At 41.3% G+C, this 15,051-nt stretch overlaps 1 protein-coding gene across 1 annotated transcript; it reads right to left on the bottom strand.

Annotated features, from left to right (window-relative positions):
• Positions 1-539: 539 nt before the first annotated feature.
• LOC129495595 (signal-regulatory protein beta-1-like) lies at positions 540-7,448 on the bottom strand. The gene is made up of 4 exons (XM_055303252.1): positions 7,189-7,448; positions 2,292-2,585; positions 1,419-1,530; positions 540-1,088 (listed from the first exon to the last, which is right to left on the bottom strand). The coding sequence occupies exons 1-4, from the start codon at positions 7,373-7,375 to the stop codon at positions 1,058-1,060; spliced, it is 624 nt and encodes a 207-aa protein (XP_055159227.1). The 5' UTR covers positions 7,376-7,448; the 3' UTR covers positions 540-1,057.
• Positions 7,449-15,051: the final 7,603 nt, after the last annotated feature.

Consider the following 15,051-nt stretch of genomic DNA (forward strand, 5'->3'; position numbering starts at 1 on the left):
AGGCTACCATTTAAAATCTTGAGTTCAGGGATGCCTGGGTGGGTCAGTGGTTTAGTGTCTGCCTTCGGCCCAGGGCATGATCCTGGAGTCCTGGGATCAAGTCCCACATTGGTCTCCCTGCATGGATCCTGCTTCTCCCTCTGCCAGTGTCTCTGCCATTCTCTCCCTCTCTCTCTCTCTATCTCTTTCTCTGTCTTTCATGAGTAAATAAATAAAATCTTTATAAAAATCTTGAGTTCATCTATTTTGAAAAAATATGGGTTTATAATATTTATATGTATCCCTAAAAACCATTTGTTAGCCGTTTTTAGCTTTAGAAACATAGTATCATGCTGTATGAAATCTTTTAGGTCTTATTCACTCCTAATATTGTTTTTGCTAAGATTTATCCCCATTATTGTATGCAGCTATAGTTTATCCACTTGTATAGCAGGTTATGGAGTATGTGAATGTTCAAGTTCAAATTTTCCAAACTGTTTTCCAAAAGCAGCTGTGCCACTTGACATACCCATCAGCAACATGAGAAAGAGTCAATGGCTTCTTTATTTTTTCTATGTAGGGACCAAGTGGTGTCTCAGGGTGGTTTTGCTTTGGTTTTTCCTGATTACTAATGAGATTGGACATCTCTTTATATGTTTATTGGCCATAGATGTTTCTTATAACATTTTAATGATGGAGCTGTAAAGGTCTCATGCACAACAGGCTTTCCTTGAGGAGTCTGGGAGGGGCCTTCAGAATTGCAGGTTTGTGTGCCTCCCTGGGTAGGAGCTTAATTTGCCTCTTCTGGGTTTCTTGCTCAGGGTCATGGACTTCATGCCCAGAATCCCCAGAGAAACTGCTGTCCATAGGATGTGAAAGACTACCTCTCATCCCTTCCCAGTCCAGGCTCTCATCCTTTCTGTGGGCTGCAGGAGACAGGGAGGGACAGCCGGTGCTAGACAGGTCTCAGGAGGCTGGTGGGACAGGAGAAGCTTTGGTAGTGGCTGCAGGCTTCATGGCAAGTGCTGTTCCTGGATCAGTTCTTCTAAATAAAACAGGAGGGACTGAGGCTCCTGTGTCACTGTGGAGGGCCTTGTGGTACCTGTGACCTGCAGGGGAAGCGGGGAGCTGGGGCAAAGCCCTTGTTCTCAGGCTTCTCATCATAGATCACCTCAAGAGTGTGGTTTCCATATTAAGTATCCTTCCTGGGGTGCTACCCCTGCCCAGAACAGGGAAGCCTGCATCTTTGTGCATCTTCAGCCTGGAACTGTGAGGGGCAGAGGGGAAGATTGAAAGGATTGGGGCACAGTTCTTAGAGACACTCTGGATTCCACATACCTTCAAGGTCGGTATGAAATGGCTTTTTCTCACAGTGCCCCCTGTTGGCCTGGAGTATCCCCGACCCTGGAAACCCAACCTCTCTCTGAGGTCCCCCTTACCTGGAAGGGAATCTCCTCTTGAGGACACAGATGGCGCAAAGTGCAGTGAAGGAAAACAACTTCCAGCCAAGCAGGATGAGGGTCCCAGAGGGGGCGCTGAATGCTCTGGCTTCTGGAAAGATATGGGGATGAACCTGGCTTCCGGCTCTCACCTCTCAACCCTTAGGCAGGCCTAGCCTCTCCTCAGACTCCAGTCTCAAGACTCAGCCGGAGAAGGAATCCCCTCATCTCTCTAAGCCTCATTTCATAATCTTTAAAATGGGGATGATAACACGTACCCCAGGATGTCTCGGTATCAAATGAGAGCACCCTAATAGGTGCTTGGTAATTGTTGAATCCCAATGGCTTTGGACAGGGTGGGTGAAAATGGGGGAAGATAGTTCAGATGAATTTAGCTATTCACTGGAAGAACTGGTGCCAGAAGTGTGCAGTCAAGATCCAGCTGGGTGATGAAAGCAGGCACCAACCTCTGGGACCAAACAGCACCCTCAGCTGAGGTTGCTCTAATTGCTGTCCCATTTATTAAAGAAGATTGTTATTTATTTATTCATGAGAGACATGCAAAGAGAGTCAGAGACACAGGCAAAGGGAAAAGCAGGCTCCATGCAGGAAGCCCGACATGGGACTTGATCCTGGGTCTCCAGGATCACACCCTGGGCTGGAGGCAGCGCTAAACCACTGAGCCACCTGGGCTGCCCTGTCCCATTTTATAGATGAAGGAACTGAGTTACAGGAAGGTGAAGTGACTTCCTCAAAGTCACGCATGACAGACATGGCAGAGCCATCATATGAACCTGGCCTGTTGGTTTCCAGGTCTGGACCTTTCACTGCTTGGTTATTCCCCCCACTACTCACCCCAACATGCTGGCTCACCTCTGAACTCACTCAGTTGCATGCTGGCCTGGACCGGTGGCTGGGCCTCTTGCCACACTTGGCAGGTGAACTGTGCTTTGTCCTCAGAGGTGTAGACCAGAACATGACTGTCTTGGTTGAATGTGCCATCTGGGTTCTTGGTGAGCACGGAAGCCTCACAGGCCTTAAGGCCTCTGTTCATCTCTAGCCAGGTGCTTTGTATGACTTCAGGGTAGAACCTTTGGATGTGGCAAGTGAGTATGGACAGCTGAAGGCTTGGAACCTGATGTGCTGATATAGTCACTGTGGGTATAACTGAAACAACAGCCCTTCCTTTGTTCCTTCCTTCCCTCAAGCAAAAGATGCTCAAGGAGCATCCTTAGCTTTCCAACCCTGGTTCTTGGGATACAGCAGCGAGCAAGACTATCCCTGCCTCACAGAGCTCCTGCTCTTCTGTGTAGGACATAGAAGGAGAAAAGCAGGGACATGATCCTCATACAGGTTCTGAGAACCTACACAGGATCACCTGACCTGGTCTGGAGATGGGGCATATTAGGGAAGAGTTTCTGAAAGAAGTGACCTTTCAGCAGAAATAAGAGAGATGAATAGGAGTTAACTGCATGTGGCAGATTGTGTTTTCCAAAAATGGCCACAGCAAGTCCCCACATTTCTTCCAGAACCTTGCCATTCCCCATTGGAAAGGGAGTCTACTTCTGCCCTGGAACCTGGGTGGGACTTTGTGACTGCCTGATGAAGAGTATAGCAGAGCTGACACCGTAATTTCCAAAGGTCGGTTATCAAAGTTGGTGTGACTTCCACTTGGGACTCTTGGGACATTCACTTTTGGAGCTACAAGGATGCTCAAACTAACCCACATGGAAAGATGATCAGGAGAGGCCAATGTCAAAAAGAACAGAGCCCCAAGCCAATAGCCAGCACCAATGGTCAGGCATGTTAGCGAAGCAGTTTTGAGATGATCTCAGCCCTGGAATCATTGAGGTGAGGTCCCAGACATCATGAAGCAGAGATAAGCCATCTCTGCCAGGCCCTCTCCAAATTCTTGCCCTACAGAATATGTGAGCATAATAATTTGGGAGATTTGGAGTAAGTTTAGAGCATTGGAATATGTTTGGGAATAATTTGTTATGCAGTCCTGTTAACTGGAACATTAGGCAAAGGGACTGGTGGAGGGCCAGAGGAAGGAAGGCTCTGGGAGAGGCCACATGTAGGGAAGTGCCTCTCAGGTAGAGGGAAGGGCATGGGCAGAGGTCCTGAGGTGAAGCCTAGCGTGTCCAAGGGCAGAAAGATGATCAGAATGAGTGAGGGTGAGCATGAGCGAGATGAAGCCAAATTCATAGCCACTGGCCATGAAGACTATTTGCACTTACTGGTTCTACACACTTGCTCCTGGGAGCACATAACAACATCCTAAGGAGCCCATACATTTTTAGTTTAAGACAATTAATTTCCAGCTCCTGAGCCCTCACATGACTCTTTCCTGAAATTGATCTGCCTGAGAATGCCTACTCCTGCCTCTTGCTCCTGCTCCTCAGTCCTTCTCCCAATGTTGCAGAGGGAAGACCTTCCTGCCACACATCCCAAATCTACCTCTGGTGCAGTGACCTTGGGTGACACTCTGGGACACAAAATAAAAGGACAGTTCAAAATCTTGCTGGCTAGAATGCCTACTTTAATCAAAGCATCATAACCTCCCCCATCTTGCTCACTGAGCTGCATCTCCGATAACATTTTAGTGGTTATTTTGATGATTGTTTGTCAAAATTTGTCAGATTTGTTTTGATCGATTGTGCGATTCAATCCAAAAGAATTTTTTTAACACTTAGAGCCTATGGTCATAAGAAACAATTTTAAAAATTCAATTTATATATATATTGAATTTTCTATATAACAAGTTATATATACAATTTATTATATAGAATATTCAATACATATATATTTGTGGTAGTTCTATGTTTTCTCATAGTTCTCTATGATATGTATGATGATGTGGTCAATAAGGACTTTCAAATATAGAATATATTTACAGTAGGATAAAGTTCTCCCCAGGAATTAGAATGGAAATACAAATTTAGGAAGTAAAAAGAAAATTATAAAATTTCTGATTATTCAAGAAGAGCTTGTTTATGTCTATTGTAATGGATGATGGTGGAAATCAAAGCAATATGACTTTACTTTTCCATTGAACATTTCAGAGAGATGTAACATTTGAAATATCCCAGGGGAGGGGGATCCCTGGGTGGTTCAGTGGTTTAGTGCCTGCCTTCAGCCCAGGGCGTGACCCTGGAGTCCCGGGATTGAGTCCCACATCGGGCTCCCGGTATGGAGCCTGCTTCTCCCTTTGCCTGTATCTCTGCCTCTCTCTCTCTCTATCTATCATGAATAAATAAAATCCTTTTTTTTTAAAAAAAAATAAATCTCCCAGGGGTTCTGGCCCTTGCAACGATTTAAGTCTGTGATGAACAATTTATTTTATTTTATTTTCTAAGATTTTATTCATTTAAGAGAGAGAGAGAGAGGGAAAGAGAGAGAGAGAGAAAGAGAAAACATGGGCGGGGGGGAGGGAGAAGCAGGCTCCCCAACTGAGCAGGGAACCAATGTGAGACTCCATCCCAGGACCCTGGGATTATAACTTGAGCCAAAGGCAGATGCTTAACTGAGTGAACCACCCAGGCATCTTGCGATGAACTATTTTAGATGTTACCTTAAAATATATAAGGAACTACATAGTTCTTCACAATTATCTCGGGGTATATGAAAAAAATGTTTAAAGATTTTTGTTGAACATGCTGATAAGGATTTTATTTTGTTTTATTTTTGTAAGAGCAGTGGTGAGCCAGCAAAGGGTTTTAAGCAAAGAAGGGGCAAGACCTGCCTCCTTTATAAAATGTGTTTGACTGCTGGGAACTTGGGGGCTGCACTGTCAAGGGTAATGGTAGATATGAGAGAAGGGGCTATGGTGACCAGGTAAGGGATGATGTTGACTTGAACTTGGGGATGAATCTGGGCAGTGGCAGTAAAATGGATGAGGTCAGAGAGATGTGAGAAGTCTATTTGGTAGAACTTGTGATAGATTTGGTAAAACAGGTCTCTGGCTTAGATGGTTGGGTTGATGGGGTGTCTCTTCATTGACATAGGGAAGGACAGGGAACCAGGGGTTTGGAGAGAGTGCAGACAGCAGCACAATGCCCATCTTGTACTGACCATGATGAAAGCACCTTTCTTGGGGAAGGGGGACCCTGCCTTGCTCTGGTATCTCTGTGTTGTGTGGGAGGTCTGACATGGTCATCCAAGAGGCGTATTACTGAGTTCAAATTCCATCTCATGAACTTAAAAGCCACGTGACCTTGGACAAGTCATTTTACTTCCCTGCAACTTGATTTCATCATCTGCGTGAAGCAGGGACACCTAGCTTCTTTGGGATGCTCTAGGTGGAGGCTAGAATTCCATTTCCAGGCTGGAACTCTCTGGTATCTTTATTTATTTATTTATTTATTTATTTATTTATTTATTTATTTATTCTTTGGTATCTTTTGGCTATGTAAGGGCAAACTACTACTTAGGGAGGGAGGCATTTCTGAAATGAGGAGCTAAACTCTTTACCTTGGTACTAAACATGGTCTCCAGTGAGGAGGAGGGTTGCTGTGGAGACCGTGATGCTGTTAATGGGTTTTCTCTTTGCTTTGCTCTGGCTGGAGTAGACAGAGAAGGAGCACTGGGGCTCCAGAGCCCTGAAAGGGATGTGCCCATCTACAGGAGGTGAGTGGGGTCTCTGCACTCTGAGGTTGCTGTGGGGTGGTGACTGAGGAGAGCGCAGATCCCTTGCAGACACCCTTGTGAAGGCCAGGGAGGGTGATTTCCTTCCTGCGTTGTCCTCTCCCCTGATGTCAGGGTGGGTTTCAAATCCAACGACTGGCAGCAAAGCGATGGTGGTGTGGTGGTTTACACCATAGTGTTAGGAATTCGCAGGGACAATGCAATAGGGGGAAACTTCCTTGCTGTGGCTTGAAGCGCTGTGTGTCTTGTCTCTGCTTCTCTCTCCAGCCTCTTCCTTCTCCACACACCCTGGTTCCCTAAGCTCTGATCACATGGATCTCTTCCTCCACTCTGCTCTGGCATGTCTCGCTTCCAGCCCACATTACAAGGCCTTTACACACCCTGTTTTCTCTGCCTGGAACATTCCATCTTTTCCTTGGAGGACTCCCTTTCATCTTTTTGCCGTGGCTCCTCCAAAAAGGCATTTCCTTAGTAAACTACACTTTTCCTGTTTTCATTTATCTTAATACTCAGTTCTTTTCTCTCATAGCACATATTATAAGTTAGAACTATATGGGGCACCTGGGTGGTTCAGTTGGTTAAGCATCCAACTCTTGATTTTGGCTCAGGTCATGATCTCAGGGTTGTGAGATCGAGCCCCTCATCGGACTCTGGGCTTGGCAGAGAGTCTGCTTGGTATTTTCTCTCTCCTACTCCCTCTGCTTCTCCTCTCTCTAATAAGTAAATCTTAGAAAAAAGTTAGAACTGTATAGTTTTTGCATCTTGTTGATGGGGCTTATGTGACTGTGAACTTGGTAGAGCAGAATTAGGTCTGTTCTGTTTACCATGAATCCTCAGCACCTAGAATAATGCTGCCACATAGCAGATGCTCAGTAAACACTTGTTGAATGAATGAATGAACTTCCACCTCCCAAATATAAGAGAGCAAAGGGAGCTCTGAAAGAGAAGTACCTAACCATGGCATCTTGTAAGAAGAGGATGGTCCTATAAGATAGGGAACCTCATACCTATCTTACAAGAGGTTTGATGAAGAATAAATGGGAGGAGGCAGGTGAAGTGCTCCAAACGGAACCTGTAGTGGTCAGCAAGGGTTGGCCATTTGGGTGGGTGGGGGGATCCTTACCTTGGAGGAATTTAGAGATGTTCACGTGCCTACTGAGGGGGCTCTGCAATGTACTGTGAGACACTTGGCAGGTGAGCTGGGAGTGGAGTGAGGACAAGTCAAGGGTCACCATGGCTATGCTGATGAGAGTGTAGGACGCAGCATCTCCAAGCAGGAAGACCAAGGTCTGAAAGGCGGGAAGCTCCATGCTATTTTCAAACCATTTCAGGTGTATGTTTTCGGGAAAGAAGCCAGTTGACGTGCAGGTGAAATTCACTATCTGGCCTGTGCTGGTCCTGTTGGAGGGGCCAGAAACCTCTGGAAAAGAGGGCTTAGCTTTGATTGAGGCAAAGTTGAGAGAGAAGAGAGAGAAATAAAGATGGCAGGTTACTCTTTAGTTCAATACCCGCCCTTAGGGTTCACCCAGCTCCACTCACCCCAAACTCTCACCTCCAGTCTTCTCCTCTGCGTAATTTTTATTATGACACTTCTTACCATTAACAGTTTGCCAACTGGCCTCACTGACTGCTTCTCAACCCTGCTGTCTGCACTCAACATCAGACCATGGCAATAGTGTTAAAATGCAAATCAGAAATTGTCATTCCCCAACTTCCTTCCCTCCCCTCCTTCTCAAAGTACATTGTTTAAAAAGTCATATAAGGTATAGAATTAAAAACATCAGATCCCTTGCCTCCTCTCCTAGGAAAAAAATGTACAGACCAACCACTTTTAAGTATTTTAGCTGATTCTTTGGTTTCTTTCTTTCTTTCTTTCTTTTTCTTTTTCCCTTTTATTGAGAGAGAGAGAGAGAGAGAGAGAGAGAGAATATGAGTGTGAGCAGGGAGGGGCAAGAGGGAGAAGGAGAGAGAGAATCTCAAGCAGGCTCCACACTTACCATGGAGCCTGACACAGTGTTCAGTCCCATGAACCTCAGATCATGACCCAAGCTGGAATGAAGAGTCAGATGCTTAACCAACTAAGCCATCCAGGTGCCCCCTCTCTGTGTTTCTAAATAAGATGCTTATACCATTATTTGTCTTTTTTTTCAGTTTTATATATTATGAATAGACCTACTACTATGGAAGATGATGGTTTAACTCTCATATATCTCCCTCCACCAAACAGTCACACTTCCTTCCCTTACATCTTCCTATAATAGACACATCAAAATCTTTTGTCTTATCAGTATTCAGCATTTATATTTTATGACCAAAGAAGTATTGTTCACAACTGGGCCATGTAATACATCATTATTACATTTCCTTTCTTGCACAACTTCCCCCCAAACCCAGTTTTTATATCTTTCTTTTTTTAATAGTTTTTATTTATTGAAGTCATCTCTACATCCAATATGGGGCTTGAACTCATGACCCTGAGATCAAGAGTCGCATGCTCTTCTGACTGAGCCATCCAGGTGCCCCTAATTGTCCTATACTTTTTATTTGCTTAGTTTTAATGAATCTATGACAAATTCATCCCTAAACTTTCTGCCAGATAAGTATAAGTCCTCCCAGTATGTTTGATATTGCTAAGTAGTGTAGTGAACTTCCGTTTAGGGTACATGAATACCTGAGAGTGTACAAGGACTTTTCAGAGATTATACAGGCTTGGGTTTTAAAAAAAAACCCTTTATTAAAACACAAAGTATAAGGGCTGACTGAGTGGCTCAGTTGGGTAAGCCTCTGATCCTTGATTTTGGCCCAGGTCACGATCTCAGGGTCATGAGATGAGTCAGGCTCCGTGCTGGGCATAGAGCCATCTTAAGATCTTTAGATTCTCTCTCTCCCTCTGCCCCTTCTGCTTGCCACTCATGCTCTCTCTCTCTCTCTCTAAAAAAAAAAAGGAGTTATTTTTTAAACATAATCAAAATCCATTATCATACTTAAAATTTTATAGTAATTCTCTTATTATTATCTAATACTTTCCAGCATTCAAATTTTCCTGCTTTTATCACAAATATCATTTTATGATTGATTTGTTTGAATCAGGACGTAAACAAGATCACATGTTACATTTTGTTGCTATGTCTTTTTTTTTTTTAAAGTAGGCTCCATGTCCAATGTGGGGCTTAACTCAGGACCCTGAGATCAAGAGTCGCATGCTCTACTGACTGAGCCAGCCAGGAGCTCCTCCTCTTATTTTTCTTAATATTTATTTGTTGAAAAACCCAAGCCTGCAGGAAAAACCTGCAGAATTTTCCACATTCTGGCATATATTTCTGTGGTATCATATTTTTAAAAAAAGATTTTATTTATTTGACAGAGAGACAGTGTGAGAGAGCACAAGCAGGGGGAGTGGCAGATGCAGAGGGAGAAGCAAACTCTCAGTTGAGCAGGGAGCCTGATGTAGGTAGGGCTCAATCCCAGGACCCTGGGACCATGACCTGAGCCAAAGGCAGATGCTTAACTGACTGAGCCACCCAAGAGCCCCTTCAGTTGTATCATTTGAAACAATCCTCTCTCTCCCATATTTTGCCTGCAGTTGGATCTAAAGGGGCTAGTTGGTTAGATCCCGGTTCACAATTTTGGCAAGAACAACTTGTAGGTGGTTAATTAAGAGGTATGTAATATCTGGCTGTATCTTTTATTTTTATTTTATTTTTTAAAAGATTTTATTCATTTATTCATGAGAAACACAGAGAGAGGCAGAGACATAGGCAGAAGGAGAAGCAGGCTCCCCATGAGAAGCCCAATGTGGGACTCGATCCCAGGACCCAGGGATCACGACCTGAGCCAAAGGCAGACACTCAGCCACTGAGCCACCCAGGGGCCCCGCTGCCTCTTTTTATAGTGTGCAGATTGATTAGTGGCTTTGGGTGTTGTCAGATTGATCTGTCTGTGATGAAATTCTCTACCAGCCTTTAGCCTAATGTCTTTAACAAATGTAGGTAATTATTGTCTTGATCCATCATTCCACCAGGAGTTACGCACTGGTGGCTGACTATTGCTACCATTCCTTCTGTTGGTATCAGTTGAAATTATTTTTTTCATTCAACTATTTTTGGTTATTCTGACATATAGTCCATATAGGAAAGGCAAGGAAAATGCCTTTGCTTACTGTCTTTTGGATTTTGGAAAAATGAGTTGGTGCCTTAGTAACCCCCAAAGGTGAGTAATGAAGTTTCTTTTATTTTTGTATCATTATAAAATCATAATTTTTAAACATTTTTGATGGATGTCAATCTACTGTGATTTTCATTCTTTTTAATGCTCAAATCATCTCATCTTTGCCAATGGGAGCTTCCTTTAAGTTAGTTCCTGAGTCTTTTTAAATAATTTCAGTAGACATTGATAGTTTACTTGCTTTTCACACAACAAAATACTCCATGCTCATTTTGCACATTTTCTGTCCAAGATCTGGAATCAGTCATTGCCCTATATAGCCCTGGGTGTTTTTTGTGAAAGTGCTAGAGACCATAATCTATGTACTAGTGATGCTCATTACTACTAGGTTGTCACTGCTTCCAGGTCCTTTTGGAGGACAGGGCTATGAAGTAAGTATTTTTTAAGGAGGGAAACAATTAAACAGGTTAATACTGATAGTTATAATCCCATTTTAAGAATGCAATTTTTAAGCCTAACTTCTCTATTTCTGCCTGGCATCTGTCTCTATCCTGAAAATTCCAGTTCCTAAGGACTTCAACACAGTTATTTATTTGCTTTATCCTTCAACACATATATAATACTTATAAATACCAACATCAGATATTATTACCAAATTATTGAATAGAGTTTTGGATTTCCTCTTGGTTCTCTTTGTTCTTAGGATATGTTTCATTGGAGATATAGATACATATTGTATGTAATACACACTCTCCAAGGTATGCCCCAATTCCTGGAGCTTGACCACCTCAGTGCATTCAAGACTACTTCCACATGCCTGTCTATGCATGTTTCCTCCTGAAAACTTTTTCAGAAGATTGATTATATGGAAGGTTGTCCGTGCATATGAAGCATGGGGCATCTAACATCCACTGAGAACAGCTCTCAATCAATGCCTGAGAGGGAATTGGTATATAATCAGTCCAAACACCTTTCCTTTCAAGAGGGATACATCTGAGACATGTTCTGTATCATTTCCCATAGGTTTTCATCTGGTTAAGCTTCATTTATCCACAGTAGTGGTAAGCTTGATGACACAGCCTTCACTAACTGATTTTACCGCTCCCTTACTGGGGTTCCTTGCACTCATATATTTGTCTAAGGATCTGCTTGGTGAGTCCAAGCTAAAACCCTATGTTTGTTTTTAATGAGAGACACACACAGAGAGGCAGAGACATAGGCAGAGGGAGAAGCAGCCTCCCTGTGGGGAGCCCAATGTGGGGCTCAATCCCAGGACCTGGGAATCACAACCTGAGCCAAAGGCAGACACTCAACTACTGAGCCACCTAGATGCCCCTAAAGCCCTATGTTTTAAAGTCTCTTGAAATAACTTCTCTTTATCTGGTTAAGCCATCAATATAGAATTAGATTAATTAGTTAAATTTTAGATTTAGTAATCTAGATATTCGGAAAATTTAAAATTTTATTAATTATTTAAAATGCGCAGTTTATAAAATCAAAACCTCAAAGTACAGTCAGAGAAGTCTAACTTTCATTCCTGTCCCTTCTACCCTACTGCCTTCCTCCCCTATAGGTAAATGTTTAAAAGTACATTTTGATTTTTCCTCTTTTAAAAGAATACGATCAAATATGGATATGCTTGTATTTCCCACTCTTCTTAACATAAAAGATAGTGTGCTCCACACACTATTCTTCACATTACTTTTCCTGTCTAATGATATCCTGTGGGTCATGCTGAAGCAAAGTGCTGACTTCTTCTCAGGGCTTTTTAAAGTTGTAGTACTGCATTGTGTGACTCTACCATAATTTATTTAGCAGGTTGTCTTTTATTCTTATACATAGTGTTGTAACCAAGAGCCTAACCATAAAACATTATACTTATGTTAGTATATTTTTGGGATACATTTCTAGAAGTGGGATGGTTAGGTCACAGGGTAATGTATAAGAATGTAATAAGTATATCTAATATGTAGTTTTGCTGAATATTGCCAAATCCACCTCCTTATGACTTACATAATTTTGAATTTCTACCTACAATATAAGGAAGTATCAGTTTCCCCACAGCTCCTCCAACAGAGTTTATTGTCACAATTTTGAATTTTGGGCCAACCAGATAGGTGAAAAGTTGTGTCCCAATGTAGTTTTAAATTGCATATCCTTTCATATGAGAGTGATTGAACATACTCATATATTTAGGAGATGTTTCTATTTCACTTTCTATAAATTGTCTTCTCATATGTATTGCCCATAATTCTATAAAGTTGCTTGTTGTAAAATTTTAGAAGCTCTTTATATACATTAGGGGTGATTCTATGTCTGTGTTATAAGTTGCAAAATAGTATATGCACACACCCCCACTCCATAAACAAGTTTCTTTTTGTACAATATGATCAAATTGTCATTTTTTCCTCTTTTTGTCTCTGCATTTTGAATTACAGTTGGGAAGGTTTTCCTCACTTCCAGATTACAAAAGAATCCAGACATGATTCTCATACTTGCACAGTTTCATTATTTAAATATCTGACCCATGTGGAATTAATTTTGGTATGTGGTAGGAGGAACTGTTCTGGATTTTTTAATTCTGTTCCATTGGTTTGCTTACTAATGTTCCAATTGAATCACCACTATTGTTGAGGACTTCTTTCCTCATGAAGTTGCCTTTACTTTTTTTTTTAAAGAAATCAATTGACTATATTATTATATGAATCTGTTCTTTTTCATTGATCTATTTGTCAATTTTTTTAAAAGTTTATTTTTAGTAATCTTTACACCCAATGTGGGGCTCAAACTCATGACCCTAAGATCAAGAGTTGCATGCTCTTCTGATTGAACCAGCCAGGCACCCCTATCTACTTATCTACCTTGATGCCAATACTACACTGTATGATTTTTGTAGCTTTATAATAATTATACATTCATGAGATATATTGATCTCAAGTTTTCTTTATCTGGTTTTAGTATCACAGTAATGCTGGTTTTAAAGATTGATTGGGAAGCATCATTCTCTTTCCAATTTTCAGGAATAATTTGTGTAGAATTGTTTGTATTTCTTTCTTAAATGTTTGATCGAGTTCCTCAGTGAAGTCATCTGAGCCTGGACTGTTGTTGTGAGAAGGTTTTGAAACCACAAATTCAAAAATCAGGCTACTGACTTCTTGAGTGAACTTTGGTAGTCTGTGTCTTCTAAAGAATTTGTCCATTTAATCTAAGTTGTTGAGTTTATAGGTATAAGATTTTCCATAAAGTTTCCTTATAATATTTTTAATATCTGTGGAGTCTGTAGGGACGTTAACTCTCTCATTCTCTTTTTTTTTACGTTTGTTTGTTTGTTTGTTTATTTATTTATCTATAGTAATTTCTACACCCAAGGTTGGGCTCAAACTCATGACCCTGAGATCAACAGTTACTCTTCTGACTAAGCCAGCCTAGCATCCCATCTCTCAGTCTTGATATTGGTAATTTGCGTCCTCTCTCTTTTTTCTTGGCTGACTGTGTGGCTAGGAGTTTATAAATTTTACTGATTTTCTTCAAGAACCGCTTTTGGTTTTATTGATTTTTCTCCTAGTTTTCCATTTTCTACTTCTGATTTATGCTCTGTTCTTTATTATTGCCTTTCTTCTGGTTACTTTGGGTTTCATTCATTCTTCTTGTTCTAATTTCTAAGGTCACTGAGTTGAAACTTTTCTTCTGTCCATTTAGTGCTATAAATTTCCCCCTAAACACTATTTTGGCTGCATCCACAAATTTGGTATGTTGTACTTTTATGTTCATTCAGTTTAGAATGCTCTCATTTTCCTTTTATTTTTTTCTTTCATAACATGTTATTCAGAAGTGTATCACTTTGTTTCCAAATGTCTGGGGATTTTCCAGAGATTATCTTGTTATTATCAATATAATCTCAGTGAGAAAACATTTTGTATGACTTGACTCATTTTAAACTTACTGAGACAATTTATGGACCAGGATATGGTGCATCTTGGTAAATGTTACCTTTGCAGTCAAAAAGAATGTGTATTCTGCTGTTTGGGGCTCAGGTGTTCTATAAACATCAGTTGGCTTAAGTTGTTTTATAATGCTGTTCAAAGCTTCTACAAATTTAGTGATTTTTCTGCCTTCTTGTTTTGCCAGTTATTGAAAGAGGAGTGTTGAAATCTGAGATTATACCTGTTTTCTCCTGTATACTGTGCCAGACGCCCCCATAAATTATGAAGTTTTTCACTCAGGTTGGTGGGAATAAGTACAAGGAATAGCCTTGTGTGAGCTCCAGGGATATTTTCCCTTGAGGCTATGTACATATACTCATGAACATGAATGTCCTCATGGACATACTCTTCTGTCAAATACTCAAGATCTTTGGGATTCTCTCTCTGTGTATCTTTCTCATCTTCAGTGCTCTCCTCTGAAAACTCCAGCCACTTTGCCCTCCTTTGACTTCTAGTTCCCTCTGTCAACTCAAAGAGACCTCCGTGCTCCATTTGAGTTTTCTCTTACTGCATGATGGCATGGAAGCTTTCTCAGAGAGTAAGCTGGAGGGCAAACTTGGGTTCCACATCATTTGGCTCTCATCTCTCATGGATCACTGTCCTTTGTTGCCTGTTGTCCAATATCCTGTCAACCATTATTTCATATAATTTGCCCAGATTTTTTTGTGGGCAAGTAAATAACTGTTTTGGTAGAAGGTGCCCAAAGTATTAAATTTGATATTGTATATGTGATCATCTGTTTTATTATATCTTCTAACTGGTTTTTTGTTTGCTTATATGAAGTCTATTTATTTCTGTTTATTGATTTTATAACTTGCCATATTACTAAAGTATCTTAT

Source organism: Nyctereutes procyonoides, unplaced genomic scaffold, assembly GCF_905146905.1.
Source record: "Nyctereutes procyonoides isolate TBG_1078 unplaced genomic scaffold, NYPRO_anot_genome, whole genome shotgun sequence".
NCBI classification, from domain to species: domain Eukaryota; kingdom Metazoa; phylum Chordata; class Mammalia; order Carnivora; family Canidae; genus Nyctereutes; species Nyctereutes procyonoides.

Excerpts from the sequence above, each read along its gene's own strand:
- LOC129495595 (XM_055303252.1), bottom strand. The coding sequence starts at position 7,375 with ATGGAGCTTCCCGCCTTTCAGACCTTGGTCTTCCTGCTTGGAGATGCT. Across the intron at positions 2,586-7,188 it reads CATCTCTAAATTCCTCCAAG|TTATACCCACAGTGACTATA; the intron begins GTAAGGATCCCC and ends CTGTTGTTTCAG. Across the intron at positions 1,089-1,418 it reads AAGAGGAGATTCCCTTCCAG|GTCACAGGTACCACAAGGCC; the intron begins GTAAGGGGGACC and ends CTTCCCCTGCAG.